This window comes from Sinocyclocheilus grahami, unplaced genomic scaffold, assembly GCF_001515645.1.
Source record: "Sinocyclocheilus grahami isolate Dianchi unplaced genomic scaffold, SAMN03320097.WGS_v1.1 scaffold212.1, whole genome shotgun sequence".
Lineage (NCBI taxonomy): Eukaryota > Metazoa > Chordata > Actinopteri > Cypriniformes > Cyprinidae > Sinocyclocheilus > Sinocyclocheilus grahami.
In genome coordinates, this window is record NW_015505391.1 from 1134482 (window position 1) to 1151404 (window position 16923).

At 38.2% G+C, this 16923-nt stretch overlaps 1 protein-coding gene across 1 annotated transcript in view; it reads left to right on the forward strand.

Moving 5' to 3' along the window:
• Window positions 1-16923, forward strand: part of pcsk5a (proprotein convertase subtilisin/kexin type 5a) — a 38684-nt gene that overhangs the window by 9241 nt on the left and 12520 nt on the right. Inside the window, exons 15-25 of the mRNA XM_016286615.1 lie at window positions 773-875; window positions 964-1154; window positions 1574-1661; window positions 1749-1852; window positions 5800-5902; window positions 6633-6769; window positions 7261-7461; window positions 10444-10512; window positions 10755-10797; window positions 10933-11075; window positions 13276-13476. Coding sequence (XP_016142101.1) covers window positions 773-875; window positions 964-1154; window positions 1574-1661; window positions 1749-1852; window positions 5800-5902; window positions 6633-6769; window positions 7261-7461; window positions 10444-10512; window positions 10755-10797; window positions 10933-11075; window positions 13276-13476 — 1383 coding nt within the window. The remainder of the gene's footprint in view (window positions 1-772; window positions 876-963; window positions 1155-1573; window positions 1662-1748; window positions 1853-5799; window positions 5903-6632; window positions 6770-7260; window positions 7462-10443; window positions 10513-10754; window positions 10798-10932; window positions 11076-13275; window positions 13477-16923) is intronic.

Below are 16923 nucleotides of genomic sequence, written 5' to 3' on the forward strand. Positions count from 1 at the left end.
TGTGAAAAAGGAGTGCACTTAACTGTGTTGAATGTGTACTTAGTGTACGTCAAGTCATAAAAGTATATATTTTTTAAAAAGCTGTTCTTGCAGATAATATCATATAAAAAGCCACTTAAGTGTACTTAAAGAGAGTACACTTTCATGTTTCTTAACACACTTAAATACACTTTGTAATATGTCAATATGTCAAATAAAAAGATTTAAAGTATATTTTATATCATTATATTTTAATAATCTTTTGTCATGCTTTAAAGTACACTTATTTTGATGTGTTGACTAACATTATAAAAGCGCATGTAAAGTAATTGATTACCATTTTAACTGTAGTGTCTTATTTGATATTACATTTAGAGTTAATATATTTTACCTTTACCAAATTGCCAACTTATTCATTATAAATGTGTGATTACAAATATATTTAAATAGTACATGACAGACAAGTTTCAAAAGCCAAAATATGTACTTAAGTCTTAGTAAAGTGGGTCACATAACACTCTTAAGTTCAACTAATTACTTTTAATATAAATTTAAACTATAATACATTTTCATGTTGTTGTAAATAGCATGTAATTGAGTGAAATATTACATTTGGTTCACACTTAAGTATATTATTTTAAAATATATTATTTCTTAATAAGTACTCTTTATAAAAAAAAAAATATGCTAAAGTGCACTTCTTTTGTCACAGGGGCACTTCTTGGTGCCACTGTAAATATATAATTCCTTTGTATATGGAATACCTTTTCATTTCCCTTCTCCTCAATTTAAGGCTCTTGTGACTCAGAGTGTAGTGAGGATGGCTGTGAAGGATCTGAACCCCATCAATGTCTTTCCTGCTTGCACTTTTTCCTAAAGTTCAAAAATAACACAAGGTCAGAGAATTTTACTTTTGTACTTTTTTTTTCTCTCTCTTTCTACTTCAAAAGGTTTTTGATAATACTACACCCTCTCATTTTTCAGGACCTGTGTGTCTGATTGTCCGAGCGGGTACTGGGGAGATAAGAAGAGGTGTAAAAAGTGTTACTCCTCCTGCAAGTCATGTTTGGGCAGCCGCAGTGATCAGTGCACAGCCTGTAAATCTGGATATCATCTGAATGAGGAAAAGAACAACTGTGTGACCAGCTGTGAGGATGGTTCCTATCTTTACTATGGTAAGAGTGATGCCACCGATTTTGTATCAGCACTGAAAAATAAGCCAGTTACTTGGCTTATACTTCTAAAAATAATACTTCTAAAATAAAGGTTCTTTTTTGACATCTATGGTTCCTTAAACAACCTTTAACACCCATGGAACTTTTCCATTGCACAAAATGTTCTTCATAATAATAATAATAATAACAAGAACTACTACTTACACACTAAGTAGAACATTACACTTAACACACTATTTAAAAATGGTTCTTTTAATAACTATTGACTGATAGGTTCTTTGCGGAACCAAGAATAGCTCCTCTATGGTATGAACTTTAAAGAAAAAGCAAGAAATATTGCAAGAGATTTGATGTTATTTAGAGATTAGTTAGGACATACCTTCGACTAATTTTGTGTTATTAATGTTTTTGCCATACAGAGGAAAACGTGTGTAGGAAGTGTAATATTGAGAACTGTATGAAATGCACCTCAGCCTCCATTTGCACGGAGTGCTCTGATGGCACAAGGTAATAGATTTTAATAAAATATTTGAATTTCATGACAAAATGTAGCCAAGTCTTTTCATTGTAATGAAAGATGACTGTCTCTTTCAGTCTGGTGGGGAACAGATGTCAGAAGAGTTGTGAGGTGGGCCGTTACTACAGTGAGCCGGAGGACTCGTGTGAGCCCTGCCACCCAGCCTGTGCTACATGTGCTGGTACAATCCACAAAAATGCAATACATCATCAATGACATCCCACCAAATGTATTCAGATCAACATGCCTGAGTTCAACCCTAGAACAGTGGTTCTCAATCTTTTTGGCTCCAAGGCCCACCACATTTATTGTCCACAACAATATTCGAAGGCAAAAATAAATAACTAAAATAATTATAATTCAAATGGAAATAATTTCAATTAAGGATTTCAGAAGTTTTAGGAGTTTTTATATTCTTTGGGGTTCCCATCTACTTAACTACGTAATTTGCGTGTCTCTTCCAGTTGATTTTATACATTGGCATGACTTTTCCAGGTCTAAAAATCACACTTTTACAATTAGGCTTCCTCATGCAGTATATCCAGGTTTTCCAAGACAGTGGGAATCCTGGTTCTTCAAAGGAAATAAATTGTTTTAGATTATGTTAATGCTTGTCTTATATAATTTTGAATCATTTTAAGTACAAGTACTGTTACATTGCTGAAATAATGACGTAATTTGCGTGTCTCTTCCAGTTGATTTTATACATTGGCATGATTTTTCCAGGTCTAAAAATCACACTTTTACAATTAGGCTTCCTCATGCAGTATATCCAGGTTTTCCAAGACAGTGGGAATCCTGGTTCTTCAAAGGAAATAAATAGTTTTAGATTATGTTAATGCTTGTCTTATATAATTTTGAATCATTTTAAGTACAAGTACTGTTACATTGCTGAAATAATACTCAGTTACAAGTAAAAGTACTGGTGTCAAAACAGTACTTTAGTAAAAGTACAAATTACTCTTCTCAAAAACTGCTCAGAGTACTAGTTACTAGATCCCTTTCAGTTGGTCACGTTCGACATCACGTCGGAACGTACCAACGAATTGGGATCTCGCCTGAGAGCCCTATCATCTTCGAGTGTAACTAAACGAGTCAATGCATATTGCTTAGAATTTTGCGTTTTAGGCTCATATATCAAAAACAAAAGTTCAAAAGTTTGCTTAACTTATTTACCTACAAAAAAATTAAAATTAATATTTCAAGTGTTGTGAATTAAAAATTGTATTAAAACAGCTCACTCTTTATTTAATGTGACTGACAACTGCAAGCAATTCTGCCTGCAACAGGCCTGATTGGTATTATTACAAAAGGCGGCTCTCTCTTCATTTTGTATGTAACAAACCAACAAAATTTACGAATAAATGAATAAAATAAAAATAAATAAATAAAATTGTCAAATGACTTACGGCAACAGAACATTAAAGAGACCTATCAAGATCTCAACATCTTCACTTAGGCTATTACTAATCATTTTGACTTAATTTCATACAAATGTTCTTGTTGAGACTTAACAGAGGCTTAAATGTTAATGTTTTAGTGAAAATAGTCACGTTTGATGTCACCGTGATAGAGATCAGTGCTTGCTTTAGTTGAACTTTTGATCCTTGGATTTTTAGGGATTAGTTTTTGTCTGGCTGTTTTAAATTTGTGTTTTTAAAGCACATTCTTTAAAGCGACAAATGCAAAAAGAAAAAATCTGATCTATAGTAGAGATAATGTTGGCTATTTATTGCTACTGATATAGTCATGTAGTGACTGAATTTACTGATCTCATTATGAGGATAAGCTACTTTTTTAGATCATTTGACAAGTTTTACTGAAGCTTTGTGATTTTAATGACATCATTGTTATGCCAATAAGCGCCTCTGCACTTACTCCTGATTTCTCTCAACATGGGGACAGGAGAGCTGTCAGTCAATAAATGGGAAAATAAAGTAACTGCATGGCGTTACTTATTTTGAAAAATTAACATACTCGGTTACCAACGTAACCTGAGTTCCCAGAGATACGGGAACGAGTACTGCATCGCTAAGACGCTATGGGGAAAAGTCATTTTCTCTGATAACTGAAGCCTTTTTTCAATAACGCAGTGTAACTGTACGGACATTGGTCCGTGCAGTGAATTAAAAACGAACCAATGGCTCACCAGTGGAGCTGCACAAGCCTATGGCAATGAAGCGCGCCAGAGCCCGCCAGAATGGGGAATATAAGCAGGCATTTCGCCATAGGATCCTCAGGTTACTTCGTCTGAAGCGACGACACTGAGTCATGCAGCTACACAGCACGGCTTGTTACGCAGTACTCGTGGAGGTTATGTTAGTTACCAGTACAGTAAGATGCAACGGGGAACCAGTACAATCCCGCCGTGCTTTGCTAGAGGTACGACCAATATTTAAACTCGCCTTAAGCACCAAAAGGGGCTCAGAGAGTCCAAGTATTCGACAGGGTAAGCTCTCCAGGGACGACTCCGTACAGCCTCTGCACTCAGGTAGGGCCAAGAGCGTACAGGAATAAGGCAAAGCCTAAGAACTGGTTCTGCCCTTTGGTGGGTGCATGTTCACTATGCAGAAAGGACCCGGGCCTGTAAGGCTGGGACGTCCAGATTATAGAACCTGGCAAAGGTGGACGGCGAGGCCCAGCCGGCCGCCGCACAGATTTCTGTGATGAACACACTGCTAGACCAAGCCCAGGACGAGGCTATGCCTCTAGTGGAGTGGGCTCTTACTGCTATAGGGCATTGCAGGCCCAGAGAGGAGTATGCTAAAGTAATAGCATCTATTATCCATTTGGACAGTCTCTGCTTCGTGACCGGAAGCCCTTTGGCACGGCCACCGAAGCCTACAAAGAGTTGTTCCAACTGTCTAAACGGAGCGGAACACTCAATATAAATTCTCAGAGCCCTGACAGGACAGAGAAATTTCAACTCTTGGTCATCCCCTGAGGGTGGAAGCGCCAATAGAGTTATAACCTATGCTCTAAATTGAGTGGAGAGCACTTTAGGTTTATACCCATGCCTTGGCTTCAGGACGACCTTGGAGTTGCTGGGCCCGAAATCAAGGCAGGCAGGGCTCACAGATATCGCCTGCAGTCACTTGACTGATGCTAAAGCTAGCAACAGGGCGGTATTCAGTGGCAGGGGCCGGAGGCCGGTCGATTGTAGCGGCTCAAAGGAGGGACTCCTGAGAGGGGTGAGCGACTTTCGCTTTCCAACCGATGGCAGTGGGCGGGCAGAGGTGCACAGCCACAGACTCATTCAAGGGAGGAAGCTTCTCGTAACCTCTTGCTTCAGCGCCATCTACGGAGGTGAGGGTGGATGAAGCCAAAGCACGCAGGTGGGCTGAGTAGGGGGCGCATCACGATCTGGTGAGCTCGTTGTGGACCTCCAGGAAAAACGGAGAGGCTCGCTGAGGAGGGGCTTGACAGCGCCCTGGCAGGAACCATTCGTCCAGGCGGCTGTGAGTGGGCTCTTCGGGAGAAGACCCCTTCAATCCCATCTCCTTGACCGCTTTCGAGAGGACACAGAATAATTTGGCATCCATCCCAGGCTTGGCGTCGCTGGGTTCAGACGACAGCAAAGGGCAGCGTCATGGACTGAGCCTGACAGCTCCTATGCATCCGAGGCTGCTAATGACATGCTGTCATCTGGCCGCTCATCGTCACTCCCACCGAACAAGACCAGGTCGCTCGCACTGGCAGAGGGACACTGGTCTAGCTGAGTGAAGAGGACGGGGGAAGCCTCTCTGTGTGGAAGATAGCTTCGTTGCCATAGGCTCGTGCAGCTCTGCTGCCGAGTCATTGGTTCGTTTTTAATTCACTGCATGAACCAATGGTCATGCAGTTACACTGCGTTATTGAAAAAAGGATTCAGTTATCGGAGAAAATAACTTTTCTCCGTAGCATCTTAGCGACACAGTACAAGTGAAATATCGATAATAAATTTAAATAATAAATTTATTAATAAAATAAATGTATTATTTAAATTTATAAACGAATGCGTTACTTTACTAGTTACTTGGAAAAAAAGTAATCTGATTACATAACTTGTGCTACTTGTAATGCGTTACCCCCAACACTGGTTGTAACATTTCAGATATAATTGTAATTGATTTATGTTTGTGGTTAAAGGGGAATATCAGGATGAGAGTGGAGAGTGTCAGTCATGCGATGTGTCCTGTCATAAATGTAAAGGTTCAACAAGTGTGGACTGTCTCAGCTGCTCCAACACACAGTAAGAAAAAATTTCAACAATTGCTTGTCATATTAAGCAGCATTTTTTTTAAACATTGATAATAGGAAGAATCATTATTATATAATAATTGAGCACCAATAATAATTTATAATAACTGAGCACCAAATCAGCAAACTAGAATAATTTCTAAAGGATCATGTGATAGTGGAGTAAGGCTGAAAAATTATATTTTGTCATCATAAGAATAAATCAATCATGCGATGTGTCCTGTCATAAATGTAAAGGTTCAACAAGTGTGGACTGTCTCAGCTGCTCCAACACACAGTAAGAAAAAATTTCAACAATTGCTTGTCATATTAAGCAGCATTTTTTTTAAACATTGATAATAGGAAGAATCATTATTATATAATAATTGAGCACCAATAATAATTTATAATAACTGAGCACCAAATCAGCAAACTAGAATAATTTCTGAAGGATCATGTGATAGTGGAGTAAGGCTGAAAAATTATATTTTGTCATCATAAGAATAAATCACATTTTTTATTAAAATAGTAAACAATTATTTTAAATGGCAATAATGTTTCACAATATTAGTATTTTACTGTGTTTTTGATCAAATAAATGCTGCCTTGGTGAGCATAAGAGACTTCTTTCAAAAACATCAAAAACTCTTAATTATTATAATTATTTAAAAAAAATCTTAATTATTTAATTGTATTTTATTGTACAGTTATTTGCTAATAATGTGCATTTCCTGTTCTTGTAGTTGGCTTGATGAGGGTCGATGTGTGGTCAGCTGCTCAGATGGGAAGTACCCATCCAGTGGACAGTGTCACCTCTGTGACCACACTTGTGCTCAGTGTGTTGATGCTGGTCCTGCTAACTGTACCAGCTGTGATACTGGTCAGAATTAATTTCTCATCATAGACCAAATGGCTGCTGTCCCAATAACTCAATTAAATTAGCATGCCCAACTGCCACAATCCAGTTAATCTTATTTATAAGAGCTCCATCCAGTGTATAGAATGAAAACTTGGCAAGCACTAAATGTCAGTAAAAATGGCCTTCTTAATACAGTAGTCTGATAGTATAATTATATGCTGTTTAGTGGTAAGCAAGTAAAATCCAAAAGATGCAAATGGATAATTAAAAAAAAGTGTGACTGTCTCGCATCTTACAGCAAATTTTACCTTATAGCTTGTATTTTAATTTACATTTAGCTTTGAATATAAAATATATTTTTTTCATTTCCACCATTTCATTCCTGGCTTCAAGCCACCAAAATAAAAAAATACAAGTAGCAGCATCACAATGGTCCCACCATCTAGTTTGTGTAACTGTGTGCATGGTATGGTAATTTTGTGTGTAATATGTATTTTGTTTGTGTGTTGTAGATAAGTTTGGGGTGGACCGGTACCTGTTCCATGGCGATTGTGTGGAAGTGTGTCCTCAGGCTCATTTCCACACAGCACTGAAGGCATGTGAGTCGTGCCCTTCTCACTGCAAACTCTGTTCTTCAGCCACACATTGCATCAGGTGTGAGGACTCCTTCTACCTCAACGACGGAATCTGTAATAAACTGGAGTGTGGCGAAGGTCTGACTTTATCTTCCTGTACAGTTCAAGTGTCACTTGTTTTGTTGCTTTTTTGTTTTATTAGAACACAAAAGAGATATTTAGCACAATGTCCAAGTTGCTCTTTTTTGTAATAGGATATATGAATATATATACAGTGGGTATAGAAAAGAATCACCCCCAATCACATGTTGTTGCTTTGCAGTCTGAAATGCAGCTGTATTTGAAACTTATACCATTTAAGTGGGTCCCACTTTATATTAAGTGGCCCTAATACCTGTGTACTTACATAGTTACTAGATGTGTACATATACATATATAACTACATTTTGTAGCAATATGTATAAGAGTAATTTGAACTATTTTATCCAGCAGGTGGAGATGAGTAGGTTTAGGGGTGGAAATGGAATCCAAGGGGTGGAGATGGGTAGGTTTAGGGGTGGAAATGGGATCCAGGGGGTGGAAATAGGGTAGGTTTAGGGATATGTAAAGTGGGAGGAGTTGGATCTCAAGTTGGTGGAGTTGGTGCACCACTGTAATAGCAGTGTACTTACATGGTAACTCCTCAGGAACGGTCCACTTAATATAAAGTGTAACATTCTGGACACCAACCACAATTTATATGTAAAGCCTAACTTACTGGCCGGTGCTGTGTAACATCAGAGTAATTACATGGTAAAGCCATAGGAATTGTTTACTTAATATAAAGTGTAACACTATCTTTACCAAAAAGCGCTGTTAGTCCTGTTACACATTTGTACTTTCATTACCACTCAGTGGATTGTTACATACAGTATGTGTAGTTACACAAACATCACAGCTGTAGATACTATGTAGCAATGTGTACTTACACTGTGGTTACATACTATGAACACATCTAGTTACTATGTAAGTACACAGGTATTAGGGCCACTTAATATAAAGTGGGACCTTTAAGTGAAAGATATATCACCAACCTGTTAGAAAAAAAAACAGAATAACTCAGTTGGAAAAAGGATCACCCCCTTGTGTGAGTATTTTGTTGAACCACCTTTTGCTTTAATTACAGCCTCTAGTCTGTTGGGATATGTGTCTACTAACTTTCCACATCTAGACTTTGCAATATTTGCCCACTCTTCTTTGCAGAACTGCTCGAGTTCAGTTCAATTTGATGGTGACTGTTTGTGGACTGCAGTCTTCAAGTCATTCCACAGATTTTCAGTGGGGTTTAAGTCTGGACTCTGACTAGGCCATGCAAGGACATTCATCTTCAATCACTGTGTGCTCAGTTTTGCTGTGTGCTTTGGGTCATTGTTATGTTGGATGACTTTCTGGCAGAGGGCAGCAGATTTTCCTCATGAATTTGATGGTATTTTGCCCTATTAATTTTTTCTTCTGTCCTGACAAGTGCTCCAGTCCCTGCTGCAGAGAAACACCTCCATATTTTACTGTAGGATTGCTGCTTTTAATCTCATCTGCCTCAGAATCTTCAAGGTGTGTTTTGGCAAAGCTCGGTTGTGTCTGCATGTGGCCTTTCTTGAGGATTATCTTTTTTTCTTGCAACCCTCCCATACAAGCCACATTTGTGGAGAATGTGTGATATTGTTGTCACATGCACACAATGACCACTCTTTGTCATAAATTCCTGCAGCTGCTTCAGAGTTGCTGTAGGCCTCTTGGTAACCTCTCTGACCAGTTTCTTCCTAGCTCTTTCATCCAGTTTGGAGCGACGTCCTGTGTTGTACCAAATACCTTCCACTTCTTAATAACAGACTTCACTGTGCCTCTTGGCATTGATAAAGCCTTTGAATAATTTTGTATTTTTTTGTATCCATCTCCTGACTTGTGCCTGTCCACAACTTTATCCTGGAGATCTTTTGACAGTGCCTTGCCACCCATAGTTGATTGTTTGCTTCAGTTGCACTACCAAGGACTGAAATTATCTAGGAAGCTCTTTTCATGCTGAGCTGATCAAAATGACCACAGCTGATCACAGTTGAAATTCAAATGGCTTTTTGTGCCATTGAGAAGGTGATTAGCTACACCTGATTGGGTTTATAAGTCATTTTTAGGAGGCGGTGATCCTTTTTCCAACTCCTGACATGTTATGTCTTTCACTTTTATGTTGTAAGTTGCGCTGAGTACAGGTGCATCTCAATAAATTAGAATGTTGTGGAAAAGTTCATTTATTTCAGTAATTCAACTCAAATTGTGAAACTTGTGTATTAAATAAATTCAATGCACACAGACTGAAGTAGTTTAAGTCTTTGGTTCTTTTAATTGTGATGATTTTGACTCACATTTAACAAAAACCCACCAATTCACTATCTCAACAAATTAGAATACTTCATAAGACCAATAAAAAAACATTTTCCTCAACAGACAATCCTCATAAGGTGCGGTTCTCTTGGTTGGTTTAGCATCTTTTTCTTCCACACTTTTTCCTTCCACTCAACTTTCTGTTAACATGCTTGGATACAGCACTCTGTGAACAGCCAGCTTCTTTGGCAATGAATGTTTGTGGCTTACCCTCCTTGTGAAGGGTGTCAATGATTGTCTTCTGGACAACTGTCAGATCAGCAGTCTTCCCCATGATTGTGTAGCCTAGTGAACCAAACTGAGAGACCATTTTGAAGGCTCAGGAAACCTTTGCAGGCGTTTTGAGTTGATTAGCTGATTGGCATGTCACCATATTCTAATTTGTTGAGATAGTGGATTGGTGGGTTTTTGTTAAATGTGAGACAAAATCATCACAATTAAAATAACCAAAGACTTAAACTACTTCAGTCCGTGTGCACTGAATTTATTTAATACACGAGTTTCACAATTTGAGTTGAATTACTGAAATAAATGAACTTTTCCATGACATTCTAATTTATTAAGATGCACCTGTAAATACAGCTGGATAAAACAAAAACTGTGTCCGTCTTCATTTCAGGCTGCAAAGCAACAAAATTTTATTATTTTGCACTTTCAGGACAAACTTCAGTCAATGCATTTAACTAATTTATGTGTGTGTTTTAGGGGAGGTGGAAGACCCAGAATATGATGACTGCATGTCATGTGAAGAGGGCTGTAATACGTGTGTTCTCTGTAAGTTCAGCATTCCATCTGTTCTGTGTTTTATCAGTTAAAGCAAATAATAGTATTACTATTGCTCATACTTGGGGCTAGTTTTGAAGTGGAGCACATGGCTGATGTTTGGGTTTGTTTGCCATGTGCTCTTCAGACTTTCAAATACATTTCTTTAGTAAATCTAAACAAGTAAACTGTAAACTGTACTGAGTTGACCACACAGACGTTTCTGCATAATTTAAAGTTCCTTCACTTTGCAGATAATCCCAAACACTGTCTGTCCTGCATTGGTGGATATTACAAGTAAGAAACATTTAAATGATGTAACAGAACTGTCTGCTGAAATGAATGTGTAAAAGACAGAATCAAACTTTCAGAAAGTTAATTTTCAGATGTGTGCCGCTCTGAGATGTGACTGACATGCTCTTTGTTGCACAGGTTTGAAGAGGGCTGCTATAAGCCCTGTCCTGCTAAGACATACACAGTGGAGGAGACCATGAGCTGTGTATCCTGTGAGCATGACTGTGTCAGCTGTGATGAAGATGAGTGCTACTGGTGTGAAGCTGACCTCTTCCTGGCAGGTTACACATTTACATTGATATTTATGCATTTGGCAGACACTTTTATACAGATTACTTAACATTGCATTTATGGTATACATTTTATCAGTTTGTGCATTCCCTGGGAAATCCATGGCCTTGGAATTGCTAGCGGCATTCTCTACTAAAGTGGTTTTCAACCAGGGGGCCAGAGCCCGCTAGGGGGGCCTTGGCAAACTTACAGTGGTGCCCCAATAATAAAAATTAGGTTTCACTTTATTTTGATGGTCCCTTTAACACATTCTGTTGACTATAAGTAACGTTGCACCTACATGTCTACTAACTCTCATTAAAGTATTAGTAGAGTATTAGTAGACTGGTAGGGTTAGGGTTAGAATAAGGTGACACGGACTTGCAAAGTTACTTATAGATTAGTAGAATGTCTGTTATGAGACCATGACAATAAAGAGTTAGCAGATATGAAGTAAACAGTCTACTAATACTCTGATGAGAGTTAGTAGACATATAGGTGCAACATTACTTTTTGTCAACAGAATGTTCAAAAGGGACCATCAAAATAAAGTATTACCAAAAATTTAAATTTAGTTATATTGTCAAATTAAAATGCTGAAAAGAGACAAACAAATAAAGATGTACCACATTAAACTGACATAATATTTTTGTTTAGTTTATTGATTTTTATTACAAAAGAAGTGCCAGAGATACATATGAGAATAAAGATGTACCACATTAAACTGACATAATATTTTTGTTTAGTTTATTGATTTTTTTTACAAAAGAAGTGCCAGAGATACATATGAGCTTAAAGGTGGGGTAAACGATTTTTCAAAAACACTTTAGAAAACTGATTCGGGCCGACTAGCAAAACAAACTTGTAGCCAATCAGCAGTAAGGGGCGTGTCTACTCAGGATGTGGAGGAGAGAGAGTTCAGTGCACAGGACGGACATTAGCGAGCCGAGTGACAGAAAGATAGAGATGGCGGATAAAAAAACAAAAGAAGGCTTAAGGCAAGAAGTAGGACTTGTGTAAATATCGGATCAGCTTTCCAGCGCTGGAGAGAACTCAAGGAGAGGAAGGCCTGCGATCGGACGCCGAGGTTGCTTTGTTTCTTCTCGATAGGGGAGTAACACCATGTCTGCACCGCAACAGCTAAAGTCTGTCTAGTACACTGGATGCGACAAAGCGTCCATTGAAAATCATTTGAAATTTGTGTCAATGCGTCATAAATAGAATGCAGCAGCAGTTTTCTGTCGGGGATATGTCGCGTCGTTCCGCGCCGCATCCAGTGTAGACAGCATTATAATGAGTTCCATAGTATTTTGTCACGCCGCGCCACTCGCGTCCGGTGTAGACAATATTGGTTTTGCTTTGTTTCACAGAACTAATCGTTGCCTGGGTTGCGTATGTATGTGTGGGGCGAGACCCTTTTGGGGTAGGTTCCAGTGTTTGTTTTGGTGATTTCAAATGTCAACATTGGCTACCAGAAATCTCTTACCCCACATTTAAATACCCTTGTGAAAAAGAAGCATACTTTTTAGAAAAAGAGTACTTATTAAAGAAATAGTAAACTTTAAAGGACTACACATAAGACCATACTTTATTGGACACTTAACTGTATGTTGTTTACAACTAAATGAAAATTTATAAATGTGTAGTTTAAATGTATTTTAAAAGCAATTAGCTGAACTTTAGAGTGCCTTTTTTGACCCACTAAAGCAGTAAATTATTTAAGTAATTTAAATGTAATCTATATTTATTTCTTTAATCTATATTTATTATATTTATTATTTCTTTCATCTATATGTATAATATATCTTTAATATATATTTATTAATCCATAATTACTTCTATTGACTATGAAAAATGGTTAAATGTACTGACAAGCATTTATGGTAAACTAAAATATACTTAATTTTAATTTCAATCGACTACAATGTAATGTCAAGTAACACACTACAGTTAAAATCATAATTAAGTTCTCATGCTTTAGTATGTTAAGCTACACATCAGCACACTAAATTCTTGTAACTTTATATGCAGAGACAACCATATGTACAAAACACAGAACATAAAACTTTAATTGACAAGGGACTTACTCTATGTGTTTTAAAGAAACTTGAAACTTTTGAAAAACTAATTTTTAAAACTAATTTTGCATGATCGTTTGACACAATTGGACAAGATAGATTGTTCTTGTGTTTAATATACTGTACCCTGCAGATGGGAAGTGTGTGCGAGAATGCCCTGATGGTTTCTATGGTGATGAAGATTCTCAGGAGTGTGAGGAATGTCACTCAGAATGCAGGACATGCAGTGGGCCAGAGGACAGTGACTGTGACAGCTGCGGTGATGGATTTACACTTGATAATGGAGCATGTGTGCCTGAACAGGATGTCTGCCCTGCCCAGACATTCCTCAGTGGTAAGAGCAACACTATTGAGAGGAAAAATATATTATTTAGAGATTGCTCGTTCATAGCTCTGGAGATGTTAACTTTGTCTCGTGGCATAGTCCAGATAAATTGCTCTTGGAAGAATTTGATTTCATATGACTTCGTATTAAAATCCATCCATCTATCAATCCAAGTCACACACAGTCTCAGACATTGAAACTCTATTGCAGAGGTATTCAACCTTGCTCCAAGAGACCCACTGTCCCTGGCAAGTTTATTTCCAACCTGCTTTAACACACCTCAGGATATTGGCTCTCCAGGAGGAGGGTTGAAGAGCTTTTATTCAGCAGAAAATCTGGAGAGCATTTGCAGTCATTTGTATGACTTCATTAATTTTAGTATCCTGCTGAAAACAAAAGGGACCTTTAATTTCAGGGGTTTTAACCACAGTGCTTCACAATTCAATTCCACCATAAGCCTTGGAAAAGCCTATTATTAACTAATGATTAAGCAGGAAGCGTTTAATGTTAGGAAATGTTATAATTAACTTATTAGACATAGAGACTTAACAATAAAGATTTAAAAATTGCTCTTAGCAAAGTTCAGCAAAGGATGCTCTTCTAATAAAAAACTTGTGCTGTATAGAGTTATTGAAGATTTTGTACAACAAGTAAAATGACTGAATACAAAATGACTACAATAAATCTTGAGCTGTCTGTTTGTAGGTTCACTCTCTGAAGAAAATGTGCAAAAATTGTGCCTTTAGGGGTACAAAAACTTGGCACAAGGGGATTATTCTACCACTAAAACATTTATAATATTACCTTAAGGGTGCATATTACCACTCTAATATGCACATTTTAGTTGCAGATAAGGTACTTTTAAGGGTCAATTTTTAAGTTTTTTTTCTGTGTTAAAAAAGTTCTTGATTTTACTTATTGATTATTTAGATCATTACAGTCTATTGGTTCATTTGTTTTTCTCAACAGAAAATAATTTATTTTAGGTTCTTTAATGATGTTGCAATTTAGTACATTTAAAATATATTAAATTTAAATGCAATATCAAATAATGTAGCCTAAGTACTTTGCATGCACTTTAGTATCTTAGTCAACACATCAAAACAAGTGTGCATCTTTAAAGGCATGACAAACGATTATTGAAACATAATGATCTAAAATGTACTTTAAAGAAATATTTTTAATTTGAAATTATTACAATGTATACCCAAAGTGTACTTAAAGGGGTCATCAGATGCAAAATTCACTTTTATTGTTGTTTGAACATAAATGTGTGTTGGAAGTGTGTGTACACATCCACCCTATAATGATAAAAATCCACCCAGTGGTTTTTAAAAAATCCCTATTTTAAAATCCCCTTTCTCAATTCAGGCTGTTCTGAGATTCCTGTCAGAATGACGTAGTTCTGCACAGGCCGCTCCCACGATAGTTGATTGACAAGGCCGTCTTACCTAAGACCCGCCCTGAGTGAGCTGTGAGCTGTCTGCCATTGTGTCGACTCCGGTGCAGGGGAAGACAAGAATGACTCCTAAGCGATTGAGATGTTTTGTTGTTGGATGTAATTATGAACATAGCAGTCGTCATTTACTCCCGACATCTGAGCCACTGAAGACGCAGGGTATTAAAGTTACTTTCGTTTTTGAAGGGGATGCGCCGATACCCGATCTGCCTAAATGCGTTTAAGTTCGTGCGAATCATTCGTGATCCAGCTTCATCTACAGAAGTGAGTATAAGCGTTTTTTATGAATCTTTGCAAATCTCCTTTCCTAATAATGTGCTAGTTCACCAGTTTCGCAGCTGAAGTTTACAGTCTGCTCGTCACCGCACGGAAGAGAGAGGCGGGGTGAGCAGAGCTCATTAGCATTTAAAGCAACATGGACTAGAACAGCGTGCTGAAAACAGAGCTGCTTTTGACAGGGTAAAAAGGGTGTTTTTTACACTACCACTGAGAAATTTTAACCAAAGTATGTTATAGACTTTTCATTAAGACCCTAAGGAATCATATCAACATCCGATGACCCCTTTAAAGCTGCATTACGTTTTTTTTTGTTTTGTTTTTTGGTTAAAAATGATCCAAAATCAATGATTGAGCAAGTACATAAGTACATAAGCAATCAGTGTATACATAAAGAAGGAGTCCCAGCTATCACGTTTTTGGATGTCTCGTTCCCACTCTCAGGGAACCAAGGTTACAACAGTAACCGGAAACGTTCCCTTTCAAGCGTTCACTCACATTGTGAAGCATTCGCTGTGGGAACAGTATACAATCCCGCCGTGAATGCGTAAAAGCACACCAAGCACGGTGTAGAACAACAGTAGCAACAGCTATAAGCAGTAACAAACTGTGCCCCAAATTGCATGCATTGCAATAAACATGAGGGATAAGTGAGGTTAGTGATTCACCGAAAGCACTTGAGATGCCAAGGACTACACATCCAATTTGTAAACCTGGCAAAATTATTCTGAAAGGACCAGCCAGCTGCATAGCATATATCCCGAATAGACGTGCCTTTAGACTAGGACCATGAAGAGGCAATAGCCCTCGTCATATGGGCTCTGATATTGAGAGGACATTCCTGTCCATGGCTCGCTTAAGCCGACACAATAGCGTCTATTATCCAGTGAGAAAGCCTCTGGTTAGATACTGCTTGTCCCTTAGTACAGCCACCGAAGCACATGAAGAGCTAATCAGACTGTCGAAAGATAGCTGAGCGGTAGATATAAATCCTTAAAGCCAAGTCAAGTCAAGTCACCTTTATTTATATAGCACTTTTAACAATACAGATTGTGTCAAAGCAACTGAACAGCATTAATTAGGAAAATAGTGTGTCAATAATGCAAAATGACAATAGTAAACACAAATTTTTCAGTTCAAGGCAGTTCATCATTGAATTCAGTGATGTCATCATCCAGCTCAGTTCAGTTTAAATAGTATCTTTACAAACATTTGCAATCAAGTCAACGATAAATCCTTAACAGGGCAAACAATGCTCTGAGCCTCTGCGTCACTTGAGGTCGACGGCTCAGAAGACAAAGTGGGCAAAGAAATGTCCTGCGCTTTAAAGGGGGTGGAAAGAGATTGAGGTATGTAGCCCAGTCTCGGCCGGAGAGCAACACTGCAGTCCCCAGGCCCAAAGCAAATATAATCGTCATCCATCGAGAGCACATGCAAATCTCCTATGCACTTAACCGAGGCAAGGCAGAGAAGCAGAGCAGTTCTGAGGGAGAGCTCCCTCATAGCGATTGCTTCAAAGGACCCGAACGAGGGTAGAGAGAGCTTTCAGAACCAGCGCACCAACGTTGGGTGTGGGGGATATAATCTCCTTGCTCCCCTCAGAAATCTGACCACCAGCGTGTGCTTTCAAATTGATTGCCCGTCAACCGTGAGCTGTGTGTGACCTCGATGCGCATACTCCCCTGGGTCTATGCTCTCCACGGGACTTGAGTTTTCAGTCA